Source organism: Felis catus, chromosome A2 (assembly GCF_018350175.1).
Source record: "Felis catus isolate Fca126 chromosome A2, F.catus_Fca126_mat1.0, whole genome shotgun sequence".
Taxonomy (NCBI): domain Eukaryota; kingdom Metazoa; phylum Chordata; class Mammalia; order Carnivora; family Felidae; genus Felis; species Felis catus.
The window spans coordinates 43,424,918-43,448,901 of record NC_058369.1 but is presented as its reverse complement, the minus strand read 5'-3'; the positions used below and the strand labels follow the sequence as shown (position 1 = coordinate 43,448,901).

The 23,984-nt window shown below is 37.3% G+C and overlaps 1 protein-coding gene across 1 annotated transcript in view; it reads right to left on the bottom strand.

The window, feature by feature from the left end:
- The window catches only part of CNTN6 (contactin 6), a 284,142-nt gene that overhangs the window by 10,137 nt on the left and 250,021 nt on the right, over positions 1-23,984 (bottom strand). Inside the window, 8 exon segments of the mRNA XM_023249978.2 lie at positions 1,836-2,022; positions 3,386-3,501; positions 3,615-3,849; positions 11,324-11,394; positions 15,310-15,459; positions 15,573-15,731; positions 16,385-16,502; positions 16,847-17,022. Of these exon segments, the coding sequence (XP_023105746.1) occupies positions 1,836-2,022; positions 3,386-3,501; positions 3,615-3,849; positions 11,324-11,394; positions 15,310-15,459; positions 15,573-15,731; positions 16,385-16,502; positions 16,847-17,022 (1,212 nt within the window).

Here is a 23,984-nt window from a genome sequence, read left to right as displayed (position 1 = left end):
ATAAAACGGGAAGAGAAAGAGAATTACATTTCTAGTTAATCAGTTCTTGAGGACTGCTCATGACCCAGTCTCTTTCAAACTGGGTAGATTGGAAGAGAGCTGGTTTAAGAATTATTGGCCCCACTCTCCCCTTGAAATGGACTGATCCTCAGAGGCTGTTTGCTACCTGTCTGTTTCTCCCTAGCAGTTTCACAGCACCTTGTATTGTTCAAGGTGCTCCTATAATCAGCACTTCATTTATGCCTCACCAATGATTTGGGAAAGGAGTGAAGGTAGAGAGAATTTCCACTTAGCAGATAAGAAAATTAAAGCAACAAAATGGAATGCCTTGTCCTGTTTCAGGTCATGAATCGGTGATGTATCCAGAATTAGAACCCAGGTCTTTGGCTACTTGACTGGTGATATGGACATAAATGCATCATGTATTCTATAGTCAAAGGTTTAATAACTGAGAGGATGTCTAAGTTCTTTTTGGATAGGACAAATATATGTTTACAGGAAAAAAACTTTATATCACTTGATTTTCAAACTGACTTCAACCACCTGTTCTTTTTCAATACACAGAAAAGAATACTGCATTTAACAGCAAGCTATCCTTTTCCTATGTATCCATATCTTAGTCTTCTTCCAAATTCCACAACTATATTTGAACTATATAAGGTTTGAACTGTTTCTCAAAATTCAGCAACTATATTTGAATCCTCTTTTTTATTGGGATTCAGAGACCAAAGAATGTGTTTTTAAAAGCCCGTGAACACAAATAATTTATGTTCACGTGCAACAGGTAAGGAATATACAAGAATTATACAGTCATAAAAAGGACATATGGCAGCTGCTCCTAAATCATATTTGATCACTGTGCCTCATAATATAGAATACTTGTGTAATACCAGGCTCACTCATAGAACATAATGCAACCACGATCAACTACTCATCCTTTATTCAGTAGGCCTTGCCTATGTGAAAGACAGCTGGCTGACTATTAAGGGAGTTAAAAAGAAGCAGAAGAGTTCATTCTTAAATCTGAGGGACTTCTAAGTATACTGCAGTGATAAGTTATTCTAGAAAGAAAGAGCTAGACATCTGGCAGTGCTAGGGCCACATCAGAGTACAGTCTAATTCTCAAATGATAAACAAGACAAAATAGAAACAAATGAAAAACAATTTACCAAGCACGTACTAATGTATGTACTAGATATATTCTTTATGTCTTTCACTCTTGAAGAAAGCCTTGTGAGGAAATAGGTACTATTATTCTCACATTTTCCAGGTGAGGATATTGGGACTCTGCAAGATTAAATAACCACTTAATAATCCAAGAATGAGAGGTCAGTTTTTTTTTTGTTTTGTTTTTTAATGTTTATTCATTTTTTTAGAGAGACAGAGCGTAGGAGGGGGAGGGACATAAAGAGAGGGAGACACAGAATCTGAAGCAGCCTCCAGGCTCTGAGCTATCTCCAACTGGTGAGCCATGAGATCATGATCTGAGCCGAAGTTGCATGCTGAAGTGCCTGAGACCCGAGGCACCCCAAGAGGTCAGGTTTTGAACTGAGGTTGGGAGAGGGCATCAGAGCCTATGCTTTTAAACATTACACTCTCCTATCTTGCATCTATATACTTAGAATATTTTCTCTTTTGGAATTCCAAAAAATCAAAATGGTTTCTTTTGATTGTTATCAGAAAATTTCAACAATTATCCTTATTTAAGGGACAAACTAACCAAACAAAGCAATAAGTAAAACGAGAAGATGGGAGGAATGAAATGGAGAATGAGCAAAGGAACATGTTTCTATTTATAGACGAATCTTGGTCCCTGCAGTGGGATGCATACTTACGAGACTTTTTGGTGGTAACGTTGACTGGGGGGCTTGAGGGCCCTGCCCCTGCAGTGTTGTAAGCTCTCACGGAAGCAAAGTAGATGGTATTAGCTTTCAGCCCTGTGATGTTTTTGGTTGTGACATTCCCACTGACTCTAATTTTCCCAATCATGGATTCTTTGGAGTCATCTGTCCAATATAATACCTGATCATTAAAAATAAAGAACAAACAATTCATTGTTTGCCAGCAAGTATCAACCATGGTAGGTTATGGGAAGGGAGGAGCATAGGAGCACAAATAGAAGAATATTTTCTAATTACAATGGTTATACAACAACAATAAAATAAAGTCTAAGATTTATAGGGAGGAAATTAAAAAATAAAAATTCACAATGGAAATCAGAGAATCTAGAGTTTTTTTAGGTTACCAAAATAAAATATTGCATGAGATATCTAAAGGTTATCGACTGTAACAAAGGGTATATATAATCACTTGGACCAAAGCAAGATTCATACCATCAACAAAGGACTTCAGTTACATTTGGTTCTTGATATTTCCTCCAGAGTTCTTTGAGTGACAGGTTAATTAATAATTCAACTTATATCAGGCTCTTCCTATACATTAGTACTGATTTATGCACATTGAAAAAGACAAAAGAGAATAAAGCTTGGTGCCTGCCTTTGAGTCCCTTATAATCTAGTTGAGAGGCTAGAATATATAGGCAAACAAAATACAGAGGATGCATTCCAAGTAAGTGATATTGGGAAAAAATGCTCTGGGAATTTGAAGAATTCCAAAATCAGGGAGTGATCAGAGAAGAGTTAGAAGAGGAAACTAGAAATGAGCTTTCATAAATAAATAGGATTCAGATAAGAGGTAAGGCATTCCTGGATTAGAGTAACAGACCTATCATATGAATAGAACTTTCTGTTTGGACTAGAAACTGCATTAAAAACAAAAGCAAAACAAAAACAGTGTAAGGAACAACTAAAGAGGTATAGAATTATACTTTTATTGTAACTCCAAAATAAAATAAATGTGTTATCCATTTGGGGAATCACTGAATTTGCCAACTAAAGAATAAAAAGTAATTAAGAAGTCTCATTGTTTAACTTTGTGAGAATTAAGGCCCATAAATATGATTTACCTCATTCTATACAGACTATAAAGGACAGATTAATGAAAATCTAGGATTTTTTTTCTTATCATTTAACTGCCTTTTCCAAGATGACTACATCTATTCAAGTCCTGCTCCAATTCAAAGACAGCTTTCTCAATAAAATTCTTCTATGATTCAAGATCATTGAGGATTAGGTATTTATTATTCACCAAGAAACAAATATGATGGTGATTTGAATGTATAAATGAGATAATCATCTGGTCACCTTACAAATGGCTACCATTTGTTAATTTGCTTGCTTAAGATCACCTAGAAAGATCTCTTCTGCTCACTCCACAGCTATAGACATACAACCTAAGAACTAGGTTAGTAGCATAGGGCTACTGAACAAGAATTGTATGGTTAGCTGGCATATTCATAAGTGGAAGTGAAATTAATATGGATTACCTCATAGCCCAGCACTCTTCCAGTGTTTCTATTCCAGGCAATAGCATTCCATGAAACCTCCATTTCCGAAGCAGAAAAACTCTGGACAGAAGTTCCTCTTGGAGCCAGCTGAGGTTCTATCATCCAAAAAAAAGACACAATCATCTTCAGTAGAATGGTTCATGGAAAATGAATGCAACATATGCATACATTCCCAAGCATGACCATTCCAGGGCTGACCACAACTTACCATCTTCCCCGGAGTAGACAATGGACACGGTACTCAGAGATCCTTCTCCTTCATTATTATATACACCCACTTTGACTTCAAAGGGAGAGAGGGGGGTGATACTTTCATTTCTGTAAACAAATCTTGATGATTCTACAGATGGTACTCTTTCCTTGGTCCAGGTTGTTGAGCCAACTGGCCGCAACATGATGATGTATCCAAATTCCTCTCCATTCTGTAGTTCTTCTGGAATTGACTTGGGCAGAAGTGATCAATCACTGAGTATTTACAAAAATATTTTATAGAGCTACTATAATGTATATTGATTAATTGGCGTTTCTTTTGTGTAGACAAACATGGATATTAACCTTGTTTAATGAAACATTGAAAAAATAATAATACTTTTATTTGGAACGCCAATTAGGAAAGTGATCCCAATTAAAGATATTCAGATAAATAAATGAAAAATTTAATGGAAATGTAAAACAGGTTTTACATGTTTATATCTCTTTCCATGATTATTCGTTAAGTTGCAATACTGAAATGTTATAAAAATAGTTCAGAAGATTGTAAGACTGTATAAGTTAAAACATAATTTGGATATGAATTTTTAAACTCGGCACAAAATTAACTTATTAACTATTTCAATGCTAGCTGTATTTTCCTTTCATAAAATTTTCAACAAATTCTTATAAGACACATGTAATTATTATATAATAATATTTTCTTTAAAACCTATAGAGCATCACTCAAACACAAAAGCATAAAAGAACTTCCAGTATTTTTAAAACATACATCTTCATTAGTAGTAACATCAGGGTGTACTTTTCCTGACATTTTTAAAAACAAAACAAACAAATTTTGCTTATTCTCACAGAGACCAAATCCTGTAAGACTCACTTAAAGCGTAAACTTATTAAAATTACAAAACAAAAATAGAGATTAGTTCCCCAGAACTCTACAGATATTACACTATAAATAATCACGTAAAATAAACACACAAAAATGAATTTATGCTTGAATTTAGACACATATTCCATCTGTTTACAAGAAGTTTGTATTTTAAAATCTATGAAAATGTAGGGTTTTTTTTTAAAGAAAAATGTCTTCCTTGTCTTTTCTTTTTGAAATATTTTGATACGTTATTAAAGGCATACCTGACAGGACATTAATGCTCCAGTCCCGCATACCTACAAGTCTTTTTAGGAGGTTTTCCTTGCCCATACATATCCATTCATTGTATCAAATTATCCCAAGACCTGGACCACATCTAATTACCCAGCAATGGGCACCAGAATCAATGGTGCCATTTTAATCACTATGAGGTCCCGGGTGCCAAATCTTTGTGTTCCGTAGTGACTGATAGACCCCATCAATTCCTCTCCCCTACAGAATTTGAATATGAAACATAGGTGGGGCCAATACCTGATAGAGTAGGCAATAAATAGAAAATATACAATGAATATAGTAGGGATAATGAAGCAATAGAAGTTAGGAGGCAATGGCAGCTATAAATCACAAAGAGAAGAGACAGAATGTAGCAGTTAGCAAAATAGGAAGTTGTAAGTAAAGGAAACGGGAAGAAGTGAGCACAAGCCATGAGGGACCATTGGAGCTGGATCACCAGAGTAGCCGGCAGCAGACTAGAGCTACTGTGCTCTGAACAGTGATGAACGACGTTCCAGTTCTTCATTTGACCTGCCTGCTTGGTTAGTGAGACTTTTTTCCATCTTCATTACCTCCCGTGTAGCTTTAAAAGAAATCCCCATTAACTGAGATGACCTGAGCTGGGCTCTGTTTCTTGCCATGTGGAACAGTCTAACAAATACAGAAAGTGAAAAGAGGAAGAAAAATACAGGTCCAAACACCTGGGGAAGGAAATGTTTCCTTGTATTAGCACTTTTCACAGGGAGATCAGAATTAAAACAGTTAATTTTTTGTGGAATGGAAGAGATTTATGAGACCTTAAGCTACTTGCCAAAGCATTTGATTTGTTTCTGATGCTACTCTGGTCTCAGATTTAATCAAGATGTTTAGCTCATCTGAGAAAGTTAGTGATTTTAGTTTTTGTTAGTCAAGACAATTTGTGTTTCTCATGATGTTCCCTCAAGAAAAGATCTGAGTCTAACATACATAGTTTAGAAGGGTGCGGTGGGGAGCGGTGGGGAGGAGATACTTACAAGATACTTGTTAAGGGTCTTCATTTCATTCTTCCCATATGGGCAGGGGAAAAAGAGCTATTTAAGATGGTCAGGACAAAGCTTCCTTCTTTAAGGAAAGCAAGTGGTCAGTAGAATAAAGAAATTCAGAAATTCTTCTGGTAGTAAAATCTATTAACGTTGGTAAAGACTAAGAACGGAATATGTATTTACAACATTTTTTTTTAAATGTGTTTATTTATTTTTGACAGAGAGAGAGAGACAGAGTGCGAGTGGGGCAGGGTCAGAAAGAGAGGGAGATACAGAATCCAAAGCATGCTTCGGGCTTTGAGCTGTCAGCACAAAGCCTGACGTGGGGCTCAAACTCACAAACTGCGAGATCATGACCTGGGCCAAAGTTGGAAGCTTAACCAACTGAGTCACCCAGGTGTCCCTGGAACGGAATGTTTCGTATAGACCAAGGACAGCAAACTGGCCTAAGAGCCAAATCTGGTCTGCAGTCTGGTTTTGAAATAAACACAGTCACAACTGTTCATTTATATATGATATGTGGATGCTTTTGATGATGATGGCAGGGTTGGAAAGCTGTGAGAGACAATGTATAGCCCACAAGGCAGAATAATTTTCCTGAGCAGCCCCTTACAAAAAAATGTATATATATAATATATGTTTATCAACTCCCAGTATAGGTGTTTATCTCGTACTTCACAGTACTTTATCCCATATTCCTAATTTTATAGTCCTATTTCATATGACATATTTACCACAAGTATCTCAAACTTGAGAGTATCTTAGAGAATAAATTATGATAATATGTGAATAAAGATACCCCTAAAAAAGGAATTGGCATTTACTACATTCCAAGTTATATATCGTGTGTAGGTTGCTGGAAACAAAACAAACCACAACAAATAAATAAACACAAAATACACATTACTTTGGCACTGGAGAAAACACAAGAAGGATGTTTATTGCAGGCAAATTATACCATGGTGTACTTACATGAGCAGCTGTCTGGAATGACCAGTAAAGCTGCCACTTATAAACCACAATGGTGGATTCTGACTGAATTTAGAATGGTCGCTGGATGTGCATTAGTTTTGAAAGTCCGTCAGGTACTATTACTTCTACCATAGCAATGACTTTGGCCTGGCATGGTCTCTCCACTCCCAATTTCTTTTTTAAAACATACTTGAGATAAGATAGGGTGGTAGCTTTCCTGACCTTCCATGCTGGATTTAGACTGTCCTGTCCTGTTGGTCTCTGAGCATTCAGACCTTTTTAAAATTTATATTTGTAATCCCACTGCTTGGAACAGAGTTCCAACATTCATTTGTGTTCATTGAATTGAAGCAGTTGCTAAATGCCTTCTTGTGGTTTTAACTAATGTATGTGTTGCCTTCTAAAAATATATAACCTATTCCTGAAGGAAGTTTGGGCATCAGAATAATTTGGCTCAGTAACTGAATATACATGATGCCAAATGTGAATGATAAATGGGAAACTACATTCATTAATGCAGTTTCTGCAAGTATCTGCATATCTGATACCACAAGAAAAAACACAGAGGAAATTATTTTGATTTATTATCTTTTTTTTTAAATAGAGGCCAGCAAATGTGTTTTTTTTTTTTTTTTTTTTTTTTTTTTTTTTTTTTGAAAATAGAGACCAGATAGTAACAATTTTCAGCAATGGGAGACATATGGTCTCTTGCAACAGCATGAAAGCAACAATACATTACACCTGAGAGCACAGATATGGTGTAGGGGAATCTGTATAAAAACAGGGAGCAGGCCATAGGTGATGGTTTTGGCAAACACTTTAAAGAACAAGGACGTTATAAATCATGGAAAGATTTTTTTTCTTCTTGTAACTGACTATTTAAGAATAGTATTCATAGGGGATGCCTGGGTGTTTCAGTAGGTTAAACATCCAACTCTTGGTTTCAGATTGTGTCATAATCTCATAATTTGTGAGTCGGAGCCCGACATCAGGCTCCGTGCTGATAGTACAGAGACTGCTTGGGATTCTCTCCCTCTCCCTCTTTCTCTGCCTACCCCTGCTTGCTCTCTCTCTCTCAAAATAAACAAATAAACAAAAAATAATTGGACAAAAAAAGGATTTCCCATTCATCTCAAATATTGAATGTGCAAAAACATTATCAATCTTCAGTAATTTCTCACCTTAGAGGAGAAAAAATAATGCGCGAAGTCAGGCCAAACTCCTTGTACACTATGATGAAATGTTTATTTGACCTTCAAAGAACACTGAACCCTAAATAACCTACTTAGCATCGCCCAAAAGCATATGTCTTATAGGCTCACTTGGGAGTCAATGTCTTTGTGGGAAATGTGTTCAGAGGACAAGAATAATTTGATAAGGTTACTGCTTAAGGCATACACACAGGGACTCGTGCCTATCCTGAACCATGACATCATGTGCAGATAAGTGGAATTAAAATTTAACAAAAGAGCATGGAGCAAGAGCTCTGTGTTCAAATGCTGAGCTGCCCAACACCCATATCACATTTATTTTTTTTCTTAATGTTAATTAATTTATTTATTTTGAGAGAGAGAGGGAGAGCAGAAGAAGGGCAGAGAAAGAGAGGGACAGAGAGAATCCCAAGCAGCCTCCGTGCCATCAGCGCAGAGCCTGATGCAGGGCTCAAGCCCACGAACTGGGAGATCATGACTTGAGCTGAAATCAGGAGTCTGACACTTAACCGACTGAGCCACCCAAGTGCCCCTACCCATACCACATTTCTAAGCCTCTGTGTTCTTATCTGAAAGTGGCATTACCCACCTCCTAGCATCACTGTGAGGACTGAATGACAGGAATACCCAGTGTAGCACAGAAGCCCTGTACATGCTCTACAAGGGTTGTCCCCTCTCCCTCAGGCCTCTGAGAGTGTCTTCTCTGTCAGGACACATCCACCCATCCAATGGGTACTTGGACAGGCCATACCACATTCCAGGCACTGTGCTGGGTTCACAATGTGTACATGAAACTACATGTTCCAAAGAAGGGATGACTTTCAGAGTAGCTACACCTGGCTTCTGGCTCTGTCATGTACAACTTAGAGAAAACAACATCTCTGTGCACCAGTTTCCTCACAGACAGAAAGGGTTTGCTACCACTACTCCTCTTTCTCTATATTTAATGGAATTCTATAAGGAATAAAATGGACCATGTAGATATAAAAGGTCTTTTGCTACTGCAAGATCATTTACAGATGCAATGAATTACACTTACAGAAACAGGGTTTCTACACCTCGGCATTATTGGCATTTTGGGCCAGACATTCCGTGTGGTGGGGGCTGTCCTGTGCATTGCGTCCTGGCCTCCGCTCAAAAGCAAGCCTCCCCCAACTTCTTTGTAACAACCAAACGTGTCTTCAGACATTGTAAAATGTCTCCTGAGAGAATAACATTGTAAAATGTCCCCTCTTGTGCATGTCAGCCGTGATGGTTTTTAATTAAAACATCCATGGCCATCATGCTCTTAAGTGTAATGTTAAAAAGTCCAAGTAAGTGGATGCTTTGGCAGTATGAAAGTTGTTATCAAAATGCCAAAAACATGTACACAGGTAATAAAAAAGGGCAGGGCTCTTTTATCAGTTACACCTGAGGCTCAAAGCTGACAACAAAGTTATGACACAATATGCATTCCAAGGAGAGACATCAAGCCATTGATAGGCAAAATTTAGCCCATCCTCTATGACAAAGGTATATCAAAGGAGTGTCTGTTTCTTTAGGGATAGATTAGTAGGAAAATATCTCCTCTGACACAGTTGTAGAAAAAGCTGTGCATTCCCACCCCTCTACCTAGGGAAAGTAAAGGGGCCACTTCCTTTTTTTTAATTTTTTTAATGTTTATTATTTTTGAGAGAGAGGGAGACAAAGCACAAGCAGGGAAGGGGCAGAGAGAGAGGAAGACACAGAATAAGAAGCAGGCTCCAGGCTCTGAGCTGTCAGCACAGACCCCAACGCAGGGCTCGAACTCACAGAACGTGAGATCATGACCTGAGCTGAAGTCAGCCGTTTAAGAGACTGAGCCACCCAGGCACCCCTAAAGAGGCCACTTCTTATCATTTGCCTAACCATCTGAAGAGGCCTCACAAAGAACCAGCCCGTATGTGCTCTCTGGAATTTGCGACACATGGATTCTTTTAACTAAGAAATGCCTGAGAAACTTGTAAAGGGGAGAGAGATCTGGACAGCACATGGTGGCAGAGTGAAAAGAGAGAGTAAGCAGGCATGTACTATACTCCTAATGAACACAGAGCAAAGGTGTTTGCTGAGGGTAAATGTGCATCTCATGCAAGGGACCTGTCCATGAGCAGCTTTGAAAGGGACTCTATCCACAATGACCATCTAGAAGAGAAAGATGATCTACTCTAGAAGAGGCTAGTATGAACCATGCCAGACCCCAGGAATTGAGGAGACTTTTTAGCAGTCAATTGGCTTTGCACCAAGGAATTATAACTAGGAGTCCCCAGTGGGGGATCTTCTGGATGCCCCACTCCCCCAACCAAAAAACAAAAGCAAACAAAAAAAACAAGTACACTATAAAATAACAGCATCTGATGGGTACAGGAGGGGGAAGTGGGGGGGGGGGGCGGTGAAACAGGTGATGGGGATTGAAGAGCACACTTCTCATGATGGCACTAAATAACGTGCTCTATATTAATGTTACTACATTGTACACCTGTAACTAATATCTCATTGTATGTTAACTACACTGGAATTAAAATTAAAAACTTAATAAAAAAATAACAATGTCTGGTAATTTGCCACTTTTGGAATACACCAAAATCAAATTACAAGTGTACCAGCAGTCAGGATCTTTTCAGTACTTTTCCTCTTCTCCCAGCCCAAACCCACTATAACTCTGGAGAAGCAAGAGGTAACAGTGAATGAGGAAGGAGAAATTCAACAGCAGAATGGGGAATAGGTAAAGATCTGACTCTACATTGCCTTTCACACCATAGAAGCCCTAGGTTGAGGCAAACCCAAGCTACCAGAAACAAGAAACGTTACGTTGGAGGAAAGTCTAAAGTTTATGGTAATAAACCAGGCTGAAATTTATAACAAGTATAAAAATGAGCCCATATGTTAATTCATAAGGATAATAATCACAAAAGCTACACCATTTGCTCAAGCTTTTATCTAGATGCAGGGAAGGCCTTAAAGAACAGTGATAGGAAAAGAACTTTCTACTTGCACGCTAGAGTCTAACTTGTGCACAATAGTCCCAGAGACAATAAATACAATAATGTCTAGTCCCTCAAGTAATAATTAAAATGCTACTGACAAACCTGAAATAGACATTGAAGTTGTTTTTCTTATATGTGGGAGAGAATTGTGTTGAGTCCGTTATCCTTTCTCACTTGAGTAGAAATAAGAAGAGTTTCCAATACCTCCTCTAAGTAATTCATCATGGGGAGTCTTTTATAGCATGTATTTTTATATATTCTCCGTAGTGATCAAATAAATCTTTTTGTTTTTCAGTATTCTTCCTGGCCAGCTAAATCTTTTTCTTTCAAAATAACTCAGTTGGACAGAAAATTACCTCCCACGTAATGACGAGTTCCGAACGACTTCCTCCACCTCCGTTGATGTTTGTTGGCGCCACAACAGGCACTGAAAGCAACCAAAAGAAATGTGGGATGGCAATTATTAAAGTACATCTTCATCAGGAGGCATTTTGTTTTTAGATTTCACCTTTCAACATCTCATGCTGCACATTGTGAGACAGTCTTGCATTTTTAATGAACATAAATTATGTTTACACATATCCAAATTTCTAAGAGAGAGGACACAGTTGTGTTTGATACATGAGCACCCTGGCTCCAAAATTAATTAAAAATCGAGTAACATCGTGTATTTGACATTATTATGCATCATCTACTAATTGGCAAAATGATGTTCCATTCAGATGGTAACAGTGACACTGCTGATTTAGGGCCTAATTATACAGTTGTGCTGTAAACAAGTTACTGAGGCAGTATATTAATTAATTCTTTTTTTAATAAACAAACTAAAATGATTTTTCTTTTTTTTTTAGTCATCAAGATAGTTTAACATTTAAAAATACATTCTTAAAAATATGTAAGTAAGTCTTGTAATTATAACTCTGTGTTTAAATCTCACATCTCTCAGTACAGAACAGGAAGGTTTCTCCCCCCTAACCTTTCACTTGCCAGCTAAGGACGCGGCCTCCTGTCAGGGATGTGACTGAGGGGATATTCTCCGTTTAACTCTAGGACTCTAAGGCTCTGTGGTAGAACATTCCAGATGACGATCATTTTTGTGAATTAGAAAACAATTATGCCCTTCAAGTATACCCTTGTGAGGACTAGTATAATGAATAATAAGTAGTCTGAGGAAAATTACAAAATTGATGACAGTGGTATGTGTGGGCCTTGTATATCATCAGAATGGGGTTTTACTTTACACATGTGGAAATGTTAAAATATAATCCTTTCATGGAATAATGGCAGATGTATCCTAACGCTGTGATAATGGATAGCTCTGCAGGATATATATATAAGTTTAAAGCTTATTTATCCATTTTAAGAGAGCGAGGAAGAGAGAGGGCAGGCTAAGCACCATCAGTGCAGAGCCCTACAGAGCAATGAACCCACAAACTGTGAGATCATGACCTAAGCTAAAATCAAGAGTCACTCAGCGGACTGAGCCAACCCAGGTGCTCCTGCAGGATATATTTTCTAAATGTTGAAACATATGCAATTATCTGTCTTTGACCATTTGGATTAAAATCCAGAGGTGGGAGGGTGGGCGTGCCTGGGCATGTTCGCCGACTGGTAGGCAGGAATTAAAATATGCAATGTTTAATTGCCCATTTCAAAATTTTTTTCCCACTGTGGAAACCATTCAGACAAATCTAGACTACTTATTTTATTTACTGCCATTTGATACAGATGTTGAACTTCAGAAACAGCATAGTGATATGATAGTCTAATTGTTCTTTTTAATAATAGCACCTATCAGGCATGACCCATTTTCATATTCAAATATACCCTAACCTTGCCTGCTTTAACCTTCACATGTATTTAAAAGATTGTCTTGTACCTAGACCCTACTTTCTAAGTCTTCCATGGCCTTTGGCCAAAAACAACGTAAATCAGAGTGGGTTCTATAGTTGCAAGTTTTCTGGTACTTGACAACATATGGTAACACTTTTTCAGAACCATTAAATAGTGTAGACACATAAGGAAATTATTTTAGAGTAAACTTTAATTTGCTTTTTACCAAGTTTCCAATATTCTGGCTAATAAAGTTCCTTTTTTATTCCATTTTCAAATGAACCATATTAAACCTAAAACCATACTAGGAAGAAGGGTCTTTAAGGAGCTACAACAGAAAAGAAAAGAAAAGAAAAAAAGAAAAGAAAAGAAAAGAAAAGGAAAGAAAGGAAAGGAAAGGAAAGGAAAGGAAAGGAAAGGAAAGGAAAGGAAAGGAAAGGAAAGGAAGGAAAGGAAAGGAAAGGAAAGGAAAGGAAAGGAAAGGAAAGGAAAGGAAAGGAAAGGAAAGGAAAGGAAAGGAAAGGAAAGGAAAAAGAACACACTTCATTCAGTATGATTCAGAACCTCAGGGTAATTATTATGAACATTGAGTCTCATTATGCTACTGAAAGAAGAGTGTCAATGGTTAATAGAAAGTAATGTACAATCCTTACTGTAAAACTTTAGTATTAGAGTCAAGCCTGCCAAAGCTACCATGATAGAAATAAGCTGTAAACAAATGACCTAAAACTCAAGCTAATATCAAGTCATAGGCGACCCCTGGAGATTCTTTTCCAATCAGTCTATGGTAAGGCCTGGAAATTTCTATATATACACATCTCCTTATGCCAGTCTCTTGCTCATCTAGATTAAGACCCATGGTTATGGAGAACGCTGATGCCCAAGTCTCAAGGTCTGAGTTCAAATCCTGCCTCTGTCTGAAACAGTCAGCCATGATCCTGATCTTTCTTTTCCTCCTCTGTAAAATGAATGACTCTCCTCTCACCTCTAAACTGCTAGGATGATTTAACTTAAGATATTACTGTCAAATACGTTGTTTTCAGTTCCAATTCTAAAATAAAAATACTTATATTATCTTTAACTTGGAAAAGCCTCACTGACATCGGACAGTTGAGCACACTTAATTGGACTAGTTTGTGCTTGTTAAGCTGAGCCAGTGACAACAGAGAGATCCCTCACTTATGTCGCTAAGAAAGTGAATTTGTCAGCGGTACGCAGCAAGAAGATCAAATGTGACCCTGGATGTAAAGTTAGGAGTGGAACAAAACGGAGCCATTGAAAAAAGCTTAAGAAGGGGTGATTTCTGAGCCAGGTTCCACCTGTATTTTGCTGTTCAGCGAACCAGCTGATGCTCAATTAGTGCTTCTGTTAAATGAGCTCAGGATTTACCTCATTTGCATGGGAAATAATTTATACTATTGCTCAATGAAGCTGCAACTAGGTCAGAGTTGAGAAATAGATGGAAATGTGTGGCTGACTGCACCAACAGAGTCTCAATTAATTCTTGGCTACAACATTTAATGAAACAAGCACTAACTCATTTGCATCTACAAATGTACAGATTCCCTGCTGGAGTTTGGCTAGAAAATAGATGAGATGAGAGGACAGTTTCTGAAAAATTCTTATTGTTGATATGCCTGCTTAGCTATAATCATCTCTCATTGAACTTATATTTAGGAGAAAATATTCCTTGCTTTGTGTACCTGAAAATGCGAAAATGAAAGCTGCTGGTTTCCTGCCACTGATTTGGGGCCCCAAATCCTACAAGACCCATAAAAATACTTCTTACTTTTTCTTTGTAAGATCGATACCATAAAGACCAACTGTATTCCCCTTGTATTCAAATATTTCTGCATTAATCAGTGCAGATTACTTGTCATAAAAGACATAGTTTTACTCATATTTTATGTAAAAATAAGTAGTTTATAGAAAACTCTGGACTTGAAAAGACAGCATTCTGTATATGAAAAATGCATCACACAGTTTTTTTTTTAATTCTAAAATTCTAGGTGCAACATTAAAATCCACATACTGGTTGCAGCCTTAGTCTGTGTTAATTTCATATACTAGGAGAAAAAGGATGTCATTAAGATGATAACTACAATAGTTTATGTAGAGAATTATAACCATATATTCTACCATTTTCCTATTAAATGGTACTTATTAAATATAATCATAATCTTATATTTACTGGTGTGAATATAACATATGTCCTATTTCTGATACAGTTGTGATCATAATTTTCTATTTCACCTAAAGATGCAACATGAATAGTAAAGATGCATGTTTTCCCTCTCTTATCCAGATTTTGCAACATCAGAATTATACATCTGTCAAAAATCTTCCCTGATCTTCCCTGAGTGGCTTCCCTGGGCCATCGGGGTGGCTCAGTCACTTAAGCATCCAACCTGGGCTCAGTTCATGATCTTATGGTTTGTAAGTTCAAGCCTCACGTCAGGCTCTCTGCTATTAGCACAGAGAGCGTGTTTAGAAGACATTAATTTCTTACCTGACGCTTTGGTTCTTAACAATTCTGATGCTTTGCTTGGTTCTCCAATCCCAATGCTGTTCCCAGCAACGACACGAAATTCATATTCCACCCAAGGACTCAAACCAACCACTGTTGCATTGTACGTCTTACCATTGAGAATTTCTGGAACTGAAAAGAGGGGGGGATTCAGGCAGGAAAACCAGCACTACTTCATATCAACCAATTGAACAAACAGATACACCTGTTTTAGAAAATTACCCCCAAACCCTGGTGTCACTTACCAGTCGAAACAGCCTGCCAACCCACAGAAAATGGTGTCCGAGCCTGAACAGTAAATATTTGAATGGGACTATTATTATCTGAGCCTGGTCTCCAGCTTAGTTGAGAAGTAGTACTGGAAATGTGTTCCACTCTTACATCCTCAGGGGGACCTGGTGGACCTTGAAAAATACGTTGGATGATAACTATATTGAAAATTATTAAATTCATTGATTTGGGACGGGGCAGTTTATTTCTCTCTCTTACGCTTAGAAAATACAATATTGAACACAAGGTATTGTTAACAAATTATGTGAGATAAAGCCCTATTAGTTCAGTTTACATGGTGAGATACTAATTTAGAAATGGTTCCTTTGAAGATTAGAAAATTTCAATCATGAGATGGGTGAATATCACCCATTAGGGAGCTACTCTGAAAAATTGAGAACTCTTAAAAATTGGGAACATCTTTCATCTATTCCTTTTTCAAAAGGTACCTTGAGTAAACGAGACTTATATAGAGAACTACAGGAATATATCACTTTGACCCTCTTCTGATAAGAATGCTTTATGATAGATATAAGGCATGGCTACGTTTTATGGACTGACACTGCTTGCTGAGACTGATCATTCGTTATAAATACACAAAACCTACTCCATTCAATATCCATATCCACACTACATATGCCATTGAGTCCTGAGGTTTAGAAAATAAAAAATCTGTATTTTTATCTCACTTCTTTATCATGATATGGTTACTCAGAGATCTACCATTCACTTATTAACATTTTTTGCTGTGAATAAAGTGCTCATTTGTTTCCACCATTATGCTTACCTCTAACAATGATATCTGCCACAGCAGATAAACTTTCCAGAGTTGTTTTCACTGTGCATAGATATTTTCCTGAATGATTTAACTGAATATTCCTTATCATCAAATCCCCAACAGATTCCTGCAGATAGAAAGCGAAAAGGGGATAAAACATAATCATACCCAGCAGGGCCCATTTTTTTTACAGCTGGATAAATATTAAATATGGGACAGCTTTGAAATTAAGAGATATACTAGTATCATTGCCGTTGCTCCTATATGATCCCTTTTCCTATCCCCTTAATTATCTAGAACACAAGCGTTACTATGAAAGTCATAAAACAAAATAAAACAAAAACAGATGCAGCTTCATAAACAGGGGTTATCCATGCAAATAAATATGGGGAGAATAATTATGGAAGATGTTGATTCACGTGAAAAGACTTGATTTATTTTATTAAGTACTTAAAAATTTGGGCAACTTACTCCTCCAATCCTTTCAAAATGAGCCACTCCTTTTTTTAAGTCTATGACATCTCCATTGAAAGACCATATAAATATAACTTCAATGGAGGGGTCATGGGACACCTGGCATGGTAGGACTATACTCTCTCCAACTGTAACATCCATTTTGGAAGGTGGAATGGTAATAACAGTCCTCTCTGTTGAGAAAAAATATTATTATTATGAAAAGCTTATAAAATGTGAGCATATGGCAATAAAATGCATATTTTGAATGGTCATGCAATTGTTTGAAATTGTATAAATACAACTTAGAACTCTACCATATTCAGTAGGAATAACTGTATTCCCCTTGTATTCAAATATTTCTGCAATAATCAGTGTAGCTTATTACTTGTCATACAAGTAAGACGTGGTTTTACTCATATTTTATACAAAAATAAGTAGTTTATAGAAAACTCTGGACTTGAAAAGACAGCATTCTGTATATGAAAAATGCACCACACAGTTTTTTTTTTAATTCTAAAATTCTAGGTGCAACATTAAAATCCACATACTGGTTGCAGCCCTAGTCTGTGTTAATTTCATATACTAGGAGAAAAAGGATGTCATTAAGATGATAACTACAATAGTTTATGTAGAGAATTATAATCATATATTCTACCATTTTCCTATTAAATGGTACTTATTAAATATAATCATAATCTTATATTTACTGGTGTGAATATAATATATGTCCTATTTCTGACACAGTTGTGATCATAATTTTCTATTTCACCTAAAGATGCAACATGAATAGTAAAGATGCATGTTTTCCCTTTCTTATCCAGATTTTGCAACATCAGAATTATACCTCTGTCAGAAATCTTACCTGATCTTCCCTGAGTGGCTTCCCTGGGCCATCGGGGTGGCTCAGTCACTTAAGCATCCAACCTGGGCTCAGTTCATGATCTTATGGTTTGTAAGTTCGAACCTCACGTCAGGCTCTCTGCTATTAGCGCAGAGCCCTCTTTGGATCCTCTGTCTACCTCTCTGTCTGCCCCTCTCCCACACTCTCTCTCTCTCTCTCTCAAAAATAAATAAACATTAGGGGCGCCTGGGTGGCGCAGTCGGTTAAGCGTCCGACTTCAGCCAGGTCACAATCTCACGGTCCATGAGTTCGAGCCCCGCGTAGGGCTCTGGGCTGATGGCTCAGAGCCTGGAGCCTGCTTCCGATTCTGTGTCTCCCTCTCTCTCTGCCCCTCCCCCGTTCATGCTCTGTCTCTCTCTGTCCCAAAAATAAATAAACGTTGAAAAAAAAATTAAAATAAAATAAAAAAAATAAATAAATAAACATTAAAAAAAAAAAACAAACAAACTTCCCTCCAGAAACATCAGTCACAATGTCAACCATTGTTCTACAAGTCCTAGTGTTCCAGTGACCAACATTTCAAAGCTCATTTCCAAAAATACTCTAGTTGAATTTGAGAGTCCTGATTTCCCTGATTAAAAGACACGCATAGTGGGGCGCCTGGGTGGCTCAGTCAGCTGAGCATCTGACTCTGGCTCAGGTCATGATCTCACAGCTCGTGAGTACGGGCCCCATGTCAGGCTCTGTGCTGACAGCTCAGAGCCTGGACACTGCTTCAGATTCTGTGCCTCCATCTCTCTGTGCCCCAACCCACTCACATTCTGTCTCTGTGTCTCTCAAAAATAAATAAACATTAAACAAAATTTTAAAGAGACTCATAGTAATAGATCACATCTGGCTACATTTTTTTTATAACAAAATAAATACTTCTGATTTTAGAGGGCTAAAGATTGACTGAATAGGAAATTCAGTAACCATAAAGAAGGCGTGGACATACACTTGGACATAGATATGCACTATCTGACCAAAATAAAGTATTTTTTTAAAGGAATTTACAGTTAAGAAATAGGGGTTTGGGAAAATTCTACTGAAAAAAAAATACTGTACCTAAGGAAGTTTCAAAACTGTGAAATGGGAGACTGGCAGATCTGTTTCTCTAAAGATCATTTGTAAGATAAAGTTTAACCCTAAAGGAGATGGACTGAACATTTTACTTTCCTTCTGTCTTCTTCATGCTACTCCCGAATCCAAACTGTACCGAGCCTGAATTTCTGTGTTCAAATGGATTCGTGTGCCTCTGTGTTCTATCAACAGAATGCTGTCTTACTCTAATATTTAAAAATTGCAACGGTTACCTTGGTAAAAGTTCAGGAGCAAAAAAAGGAATTAATAATCTTGGGTTTTAAGGTATGTATTGATAAGAGAGCCATGGAAAAATAAAAACACATACTGTATTTCTGAATATAACACAGAAAATCTAACTCAATCTACCTCAGATGTATCTTTATGTTTACATAATGTAAAAATGTTCTCTCCTTTATTATATGATGCATACACTTTTCATTCTAATTATTTTTGGATAAAAGTTTGAAGAATGATTCTGTGGACTCAATCCATTCCTAATTTCAAGCCTTCTTCACTGCTCTCCCCCAGAGTAAGGATAAATGATAACCAGGGTTTCAAGAACACTTCTTGGAACTAGAAAATATTTTCCTGATGTAATTTCTTGGAAAAAGAATGTATCACTAATGTCTTATTTACATTTATGGGAGGATGAGTTGGCTAATTGGATGCGTTGGTTGAGCAAAACTGCTCTGATTTAAAGTTTTAGATCATGCAATTAAAGTAATTTTCAAACATTAAAAATGACAGCAACTCCTTCCATTTATGGCACTACAAAGTAGCAAAGTGAGACAAATCATTCCCTGTATACATAGCTCATCGGTAGGACACTAATAATGACTAAAACTTCATGAATAAGAAATATTTGTATTATTATAATTTATAATGTTTAGATATCATCACTAGTTATTTCACTTATTAACTGGTATTTACTGAGCACCTACCAAATTCTAGCAATCTGCTAAGTATTGGAAATACAAAGGAATATGGAGGAAAAAAATCAGCAACAAATAAAAACCATACAGTGCCTGCTTTCACAGAGATTTAAGTCTAAAGTAGGAAGTTGGCATGAATCAAATTATATTAATGGGTACATAATTACAGCTGTGATAAGTGTCATGTATTAGAAGTGAATGATTCCATTAAAATGGGGAATCCTGAGGGGTCAGTTTATTGAGAAAGAGTTGTTTTAGCTGAGAGTAAAAGGCAAATAGGAGTTTTGGTAAAGACAGCAGGTAGGGAGAAGGTGCCCATACCAGCAAGATGCAAGAGCATTTACAAAGAATCTGTGCGAAGAAGAAACATAGTACATGCAGGGCAGTCATTGCTGGAAATCCCAGTATTAGAGAGTAATACAGGAGTAAAATTGGAAAATACGAACCTGGGCCATAGTCATAGTCATAGTGAAGACATAAGCCTGAAATATCTTTAGGATCTGCTACATACTTTGTGGGTCACAGTGTGAAATGAAAATGTGGGGTGATTTGGGTGGCTCAGTCAGTTAAGCATCCGACTCTGGCTCAGGTCATGATCTCAAGGTTTGGGAGACTGAACGCCACGTTGTGCTCTGCACTGACAGCCCAGAGGCTGCTTGGGATTCTCTCTCTCCCTCTCTGTGTCCCTCCCCACTCTTGTCTCTCACAACATAAATAAACTTAAAAAAAATGTACTGAATATAAAGCAACTTTCTTTAGGAATGTTGTATAACTTATAAAATGTAATAGGGTAATAGTGATGCATTGGAGCAACATAAACTTACAAATTGCAAAATATATATATATTTTTGTTGTCAGTTTTATATAATACATTAAATAATGCCTTATTAAGGTTATATCTGGCTTGATCTAAGCTTTCTCTCACCTTTCCACAAATTTGCTTCCTAAATTATTAGAATGTGTTTTACGCAATTTCATTTTCACTTGAAGTAACTGGTATCGGTTGCTCATGATGAATGCAAAATTACAAATATTTTTCGATATTTGATTTTGCAAAGCATCTTTCTACTGATATAACTGTTACAGAACTGTAAACAGTAGTTTACAGGATGTGACAACATTGGGATAGATATATTTTGAAATATAAATTTTAGAACATCTACAGCTGATGATTCTCATGGGACAATATTTCTTAGAAGATTTAACTCTTCATCCAAATGCATTTCGTGTAATTCTGAATTAAATTTTAGGTGTAAATGTAAACAGTGGAACTTTAATGCTCTTCTGACATACCCTGTAATTTCTGAAGGCTGTACAAGACACTGAAAGTGTCTTCATGACTTGTGTATACTCCAAAATGCCTGTTTACGCATTCTCTTGCCTTATCTTCAGTTACAGGGAAACACTCATTAATAATTAGGTCACCTGGAGCTTCCTATAAAAAGTGTTCTTTACCATTGAGTGGAAAAGTCTTTACATTTAATTTCTGTTTTTAAGCCTCTGGATATTAGCTTTCCAATGTTGGACAAATGTTCAAAAACAAGGTATGCTAAACTCTTTGAAGAATGTGAATAACTCTGTGATATGCCTTATTGCAATGCTCAGGTGCAGGCAATTATTTTGTAAGTCTTTGCTAACAAAGTTACTGCCTGAACACTGACAGTTCCGTCCTGGTGCTCAGGTTGAAGAGTCACTATTTGTGCAAATGTCACAAAGATTACATGGACTCTGGGCCAGCGGGCCTCTCAACATTACTTCCTGGCACTGACTGCTTTGAGCTCCTTGCTCCTGTGAGGCCCTTTGCAGTCGGCCACTGAAACTTCCGGGGCTGCTGTGACCAGCACCTCCACCAACCTGATGGACCCACTTTCAGGGCCTCAGAACTCCTGACTGCCACAAGGCAGGGGGGTCTACACGGTACCGACTCTTAGGCGTGGACACTGTCTGCTTGGTCCATAGGGCTGAGCCTGTTTGCAAATGGGCTGCTGCTGCTGAACCTCACGTGGGCGCACCTGCCGCCACCCAGTATAGTTCCTCGGCTTGCGCGCATGCTCCGCTGTCCCGGTAGACTTCACTGACAAAGTAGGACTTCAGAGACAAGATGACTAAGCATTTCAGGACAGTGACATCAGGGCGATAAACCAAAACGGGGCCTTTCTCAGCACAGGGTCCTATGCGGAGGAGCCGCACAGCAATGAAGCTAGTCCTGGGTGACACGCTTAGAAATGTACTCTTTTTGCAGAAAGAAAATGGGAAGCGTTGAAAATATGAAGCAGAGACATACCATTATCTGTAGGGTGGAAAAATATATTATATTTAAAAAGAAATAGCTTCTATGTAAATAGACTTTTTTATCCAAAAGAAGAGCATAGATGATTACCCGAGCGTCATTCCCCTACGCATAGTCTCCTTGTGGGTGAGGGGGTGCTTGGACAAGAAGTCTTTTACCTACTGTGTCTTCTCCCCACACCACATGCAGATCTGCCCTAATCCTGTGTAGGTGGCTCTGAGCCACCAGGCTGCTCATTGCTACCCTACAGAGCTCTCTCCTACAACCACGCGCAGCTCTGGGCTCACAATTCCAAGTGAATACGCCGCAGGGACAAAATCACACTGGCAGAGAAGGGGAGAGTGGTTCTTGTGCAGCAGAAATATACAGAACCTTTCATGCCATTTTAGGAAAAAAACAAGGACTATTCTTTAGTTCCTTAACCAGTTGAGACTGCTCCTTTGCAAACACTTGCACTCTTAAGAAATTCTAATATCAGAGACTGTTATTTTTATTTTTTTCCAAACCATTCAAATCACTCTCAGGGAGTGGAGGGAGGTATATACACACATTTACTCTTCTCCTTTCCTGGGAGTCCTTAAATACCAATAGAGTAGGTACAATAACATGAAGTTCATGGTTAAGACTGAAGTACTTCTTGTATTTATGGATAAGTGAGACCATTATGGCCTGAATTATAACAAATTAAAAAGGAAAGAAGTCACCTATGCTATACTCTCCCACCTGTGAAACTTTGAAATTCTTTAAGCCTCTTTCTCTTGGAACAAAAGATAGTTGCTCCTTTTCATTCTGAATCATCTTCTACTTCTTGTAGCAAATTCCTTAAGTATTTGTAGAAATTCTAGAAGTTTAAACTTTGTAGCATGCATAACAACTCCTCAGAGAACATGCTGAAAATGTGAAATCCTCAACTCCTACCAGAAACACTGATTCAGTAGGTCTGTGAAGGGAACCAAGAATATGGACTTTTAACAGGCCACTTTTTCAGTCGATTTTGCTGTAGTTAGTCCAGGGACCACATTTTGAGAAATACTGCTTCAGGTTTTGAAATTTGAACCTGAAATTTCTATTTAAGGAAAATCCAAGTTATGTAAATATATTGTCAGAAAGTCTCTAATGCTTTAGATCCAGGAAAAAGTCGTATCTAGTAAAATGGAATTGGTTAGTAATGCTTCAAAAAATAAATACATAAAAATGGACTTTTGAGGTTATTTAAGTGTAATTAATTCTCTATTCCATATCTGCCTTTACAGTGCCACAGTACATTTTAGCATATTAAAAGCCCTGAGAATTTTGGATTAAAGAAATTTCTTAAAGCACATTTAATTCTCAGTTTCCTACGCTTACTAGATAGGGACCAGTTTTAATCCATGTAACACCTCTTAATACATCTTGGGATATAAAGATTCTGAAAAACAATGTTTGGAAGTATGATTGTCATGGGTGAAGAGAATTAACACACACACACCATACGCACGGATACGTGCTTATCTGTGTGTATTTACTTAGCATATACATATATACAGAAATGCATATTTATGAGACAATCATGTAAATTTGAACTGTAAATAATTCAGAATCATTGCTAATTTTGTAATACAATAAAACTGGTTTATTATTGTATTAAAAAGAAGATTCCCTTTTCTTTTAAAGATACATTATGAAATATTTACACATGAAATTACGATGTTTATGATTTGCCTCTAGATATCTGAGGTGAATGCTGAGCAAGTAGTAGGTGGGGGTATGGATGAAACAAAGATAGATATGAGTTGATGATTAACAACCCTGACTGATGGGTGAATAAGAGTTCCTTATAGTGTAATACTCATTTGTAATAAAAGAAAAACAGAAAGAAATGATGAAGTTAGTGAATAATTTATGTACAAAATAAGGGGGCATCTTTCCCATTCAGCTTGTAAAGTGATGAAATGATGAGGACCCACCACTTTTTTTTTAAGTTTA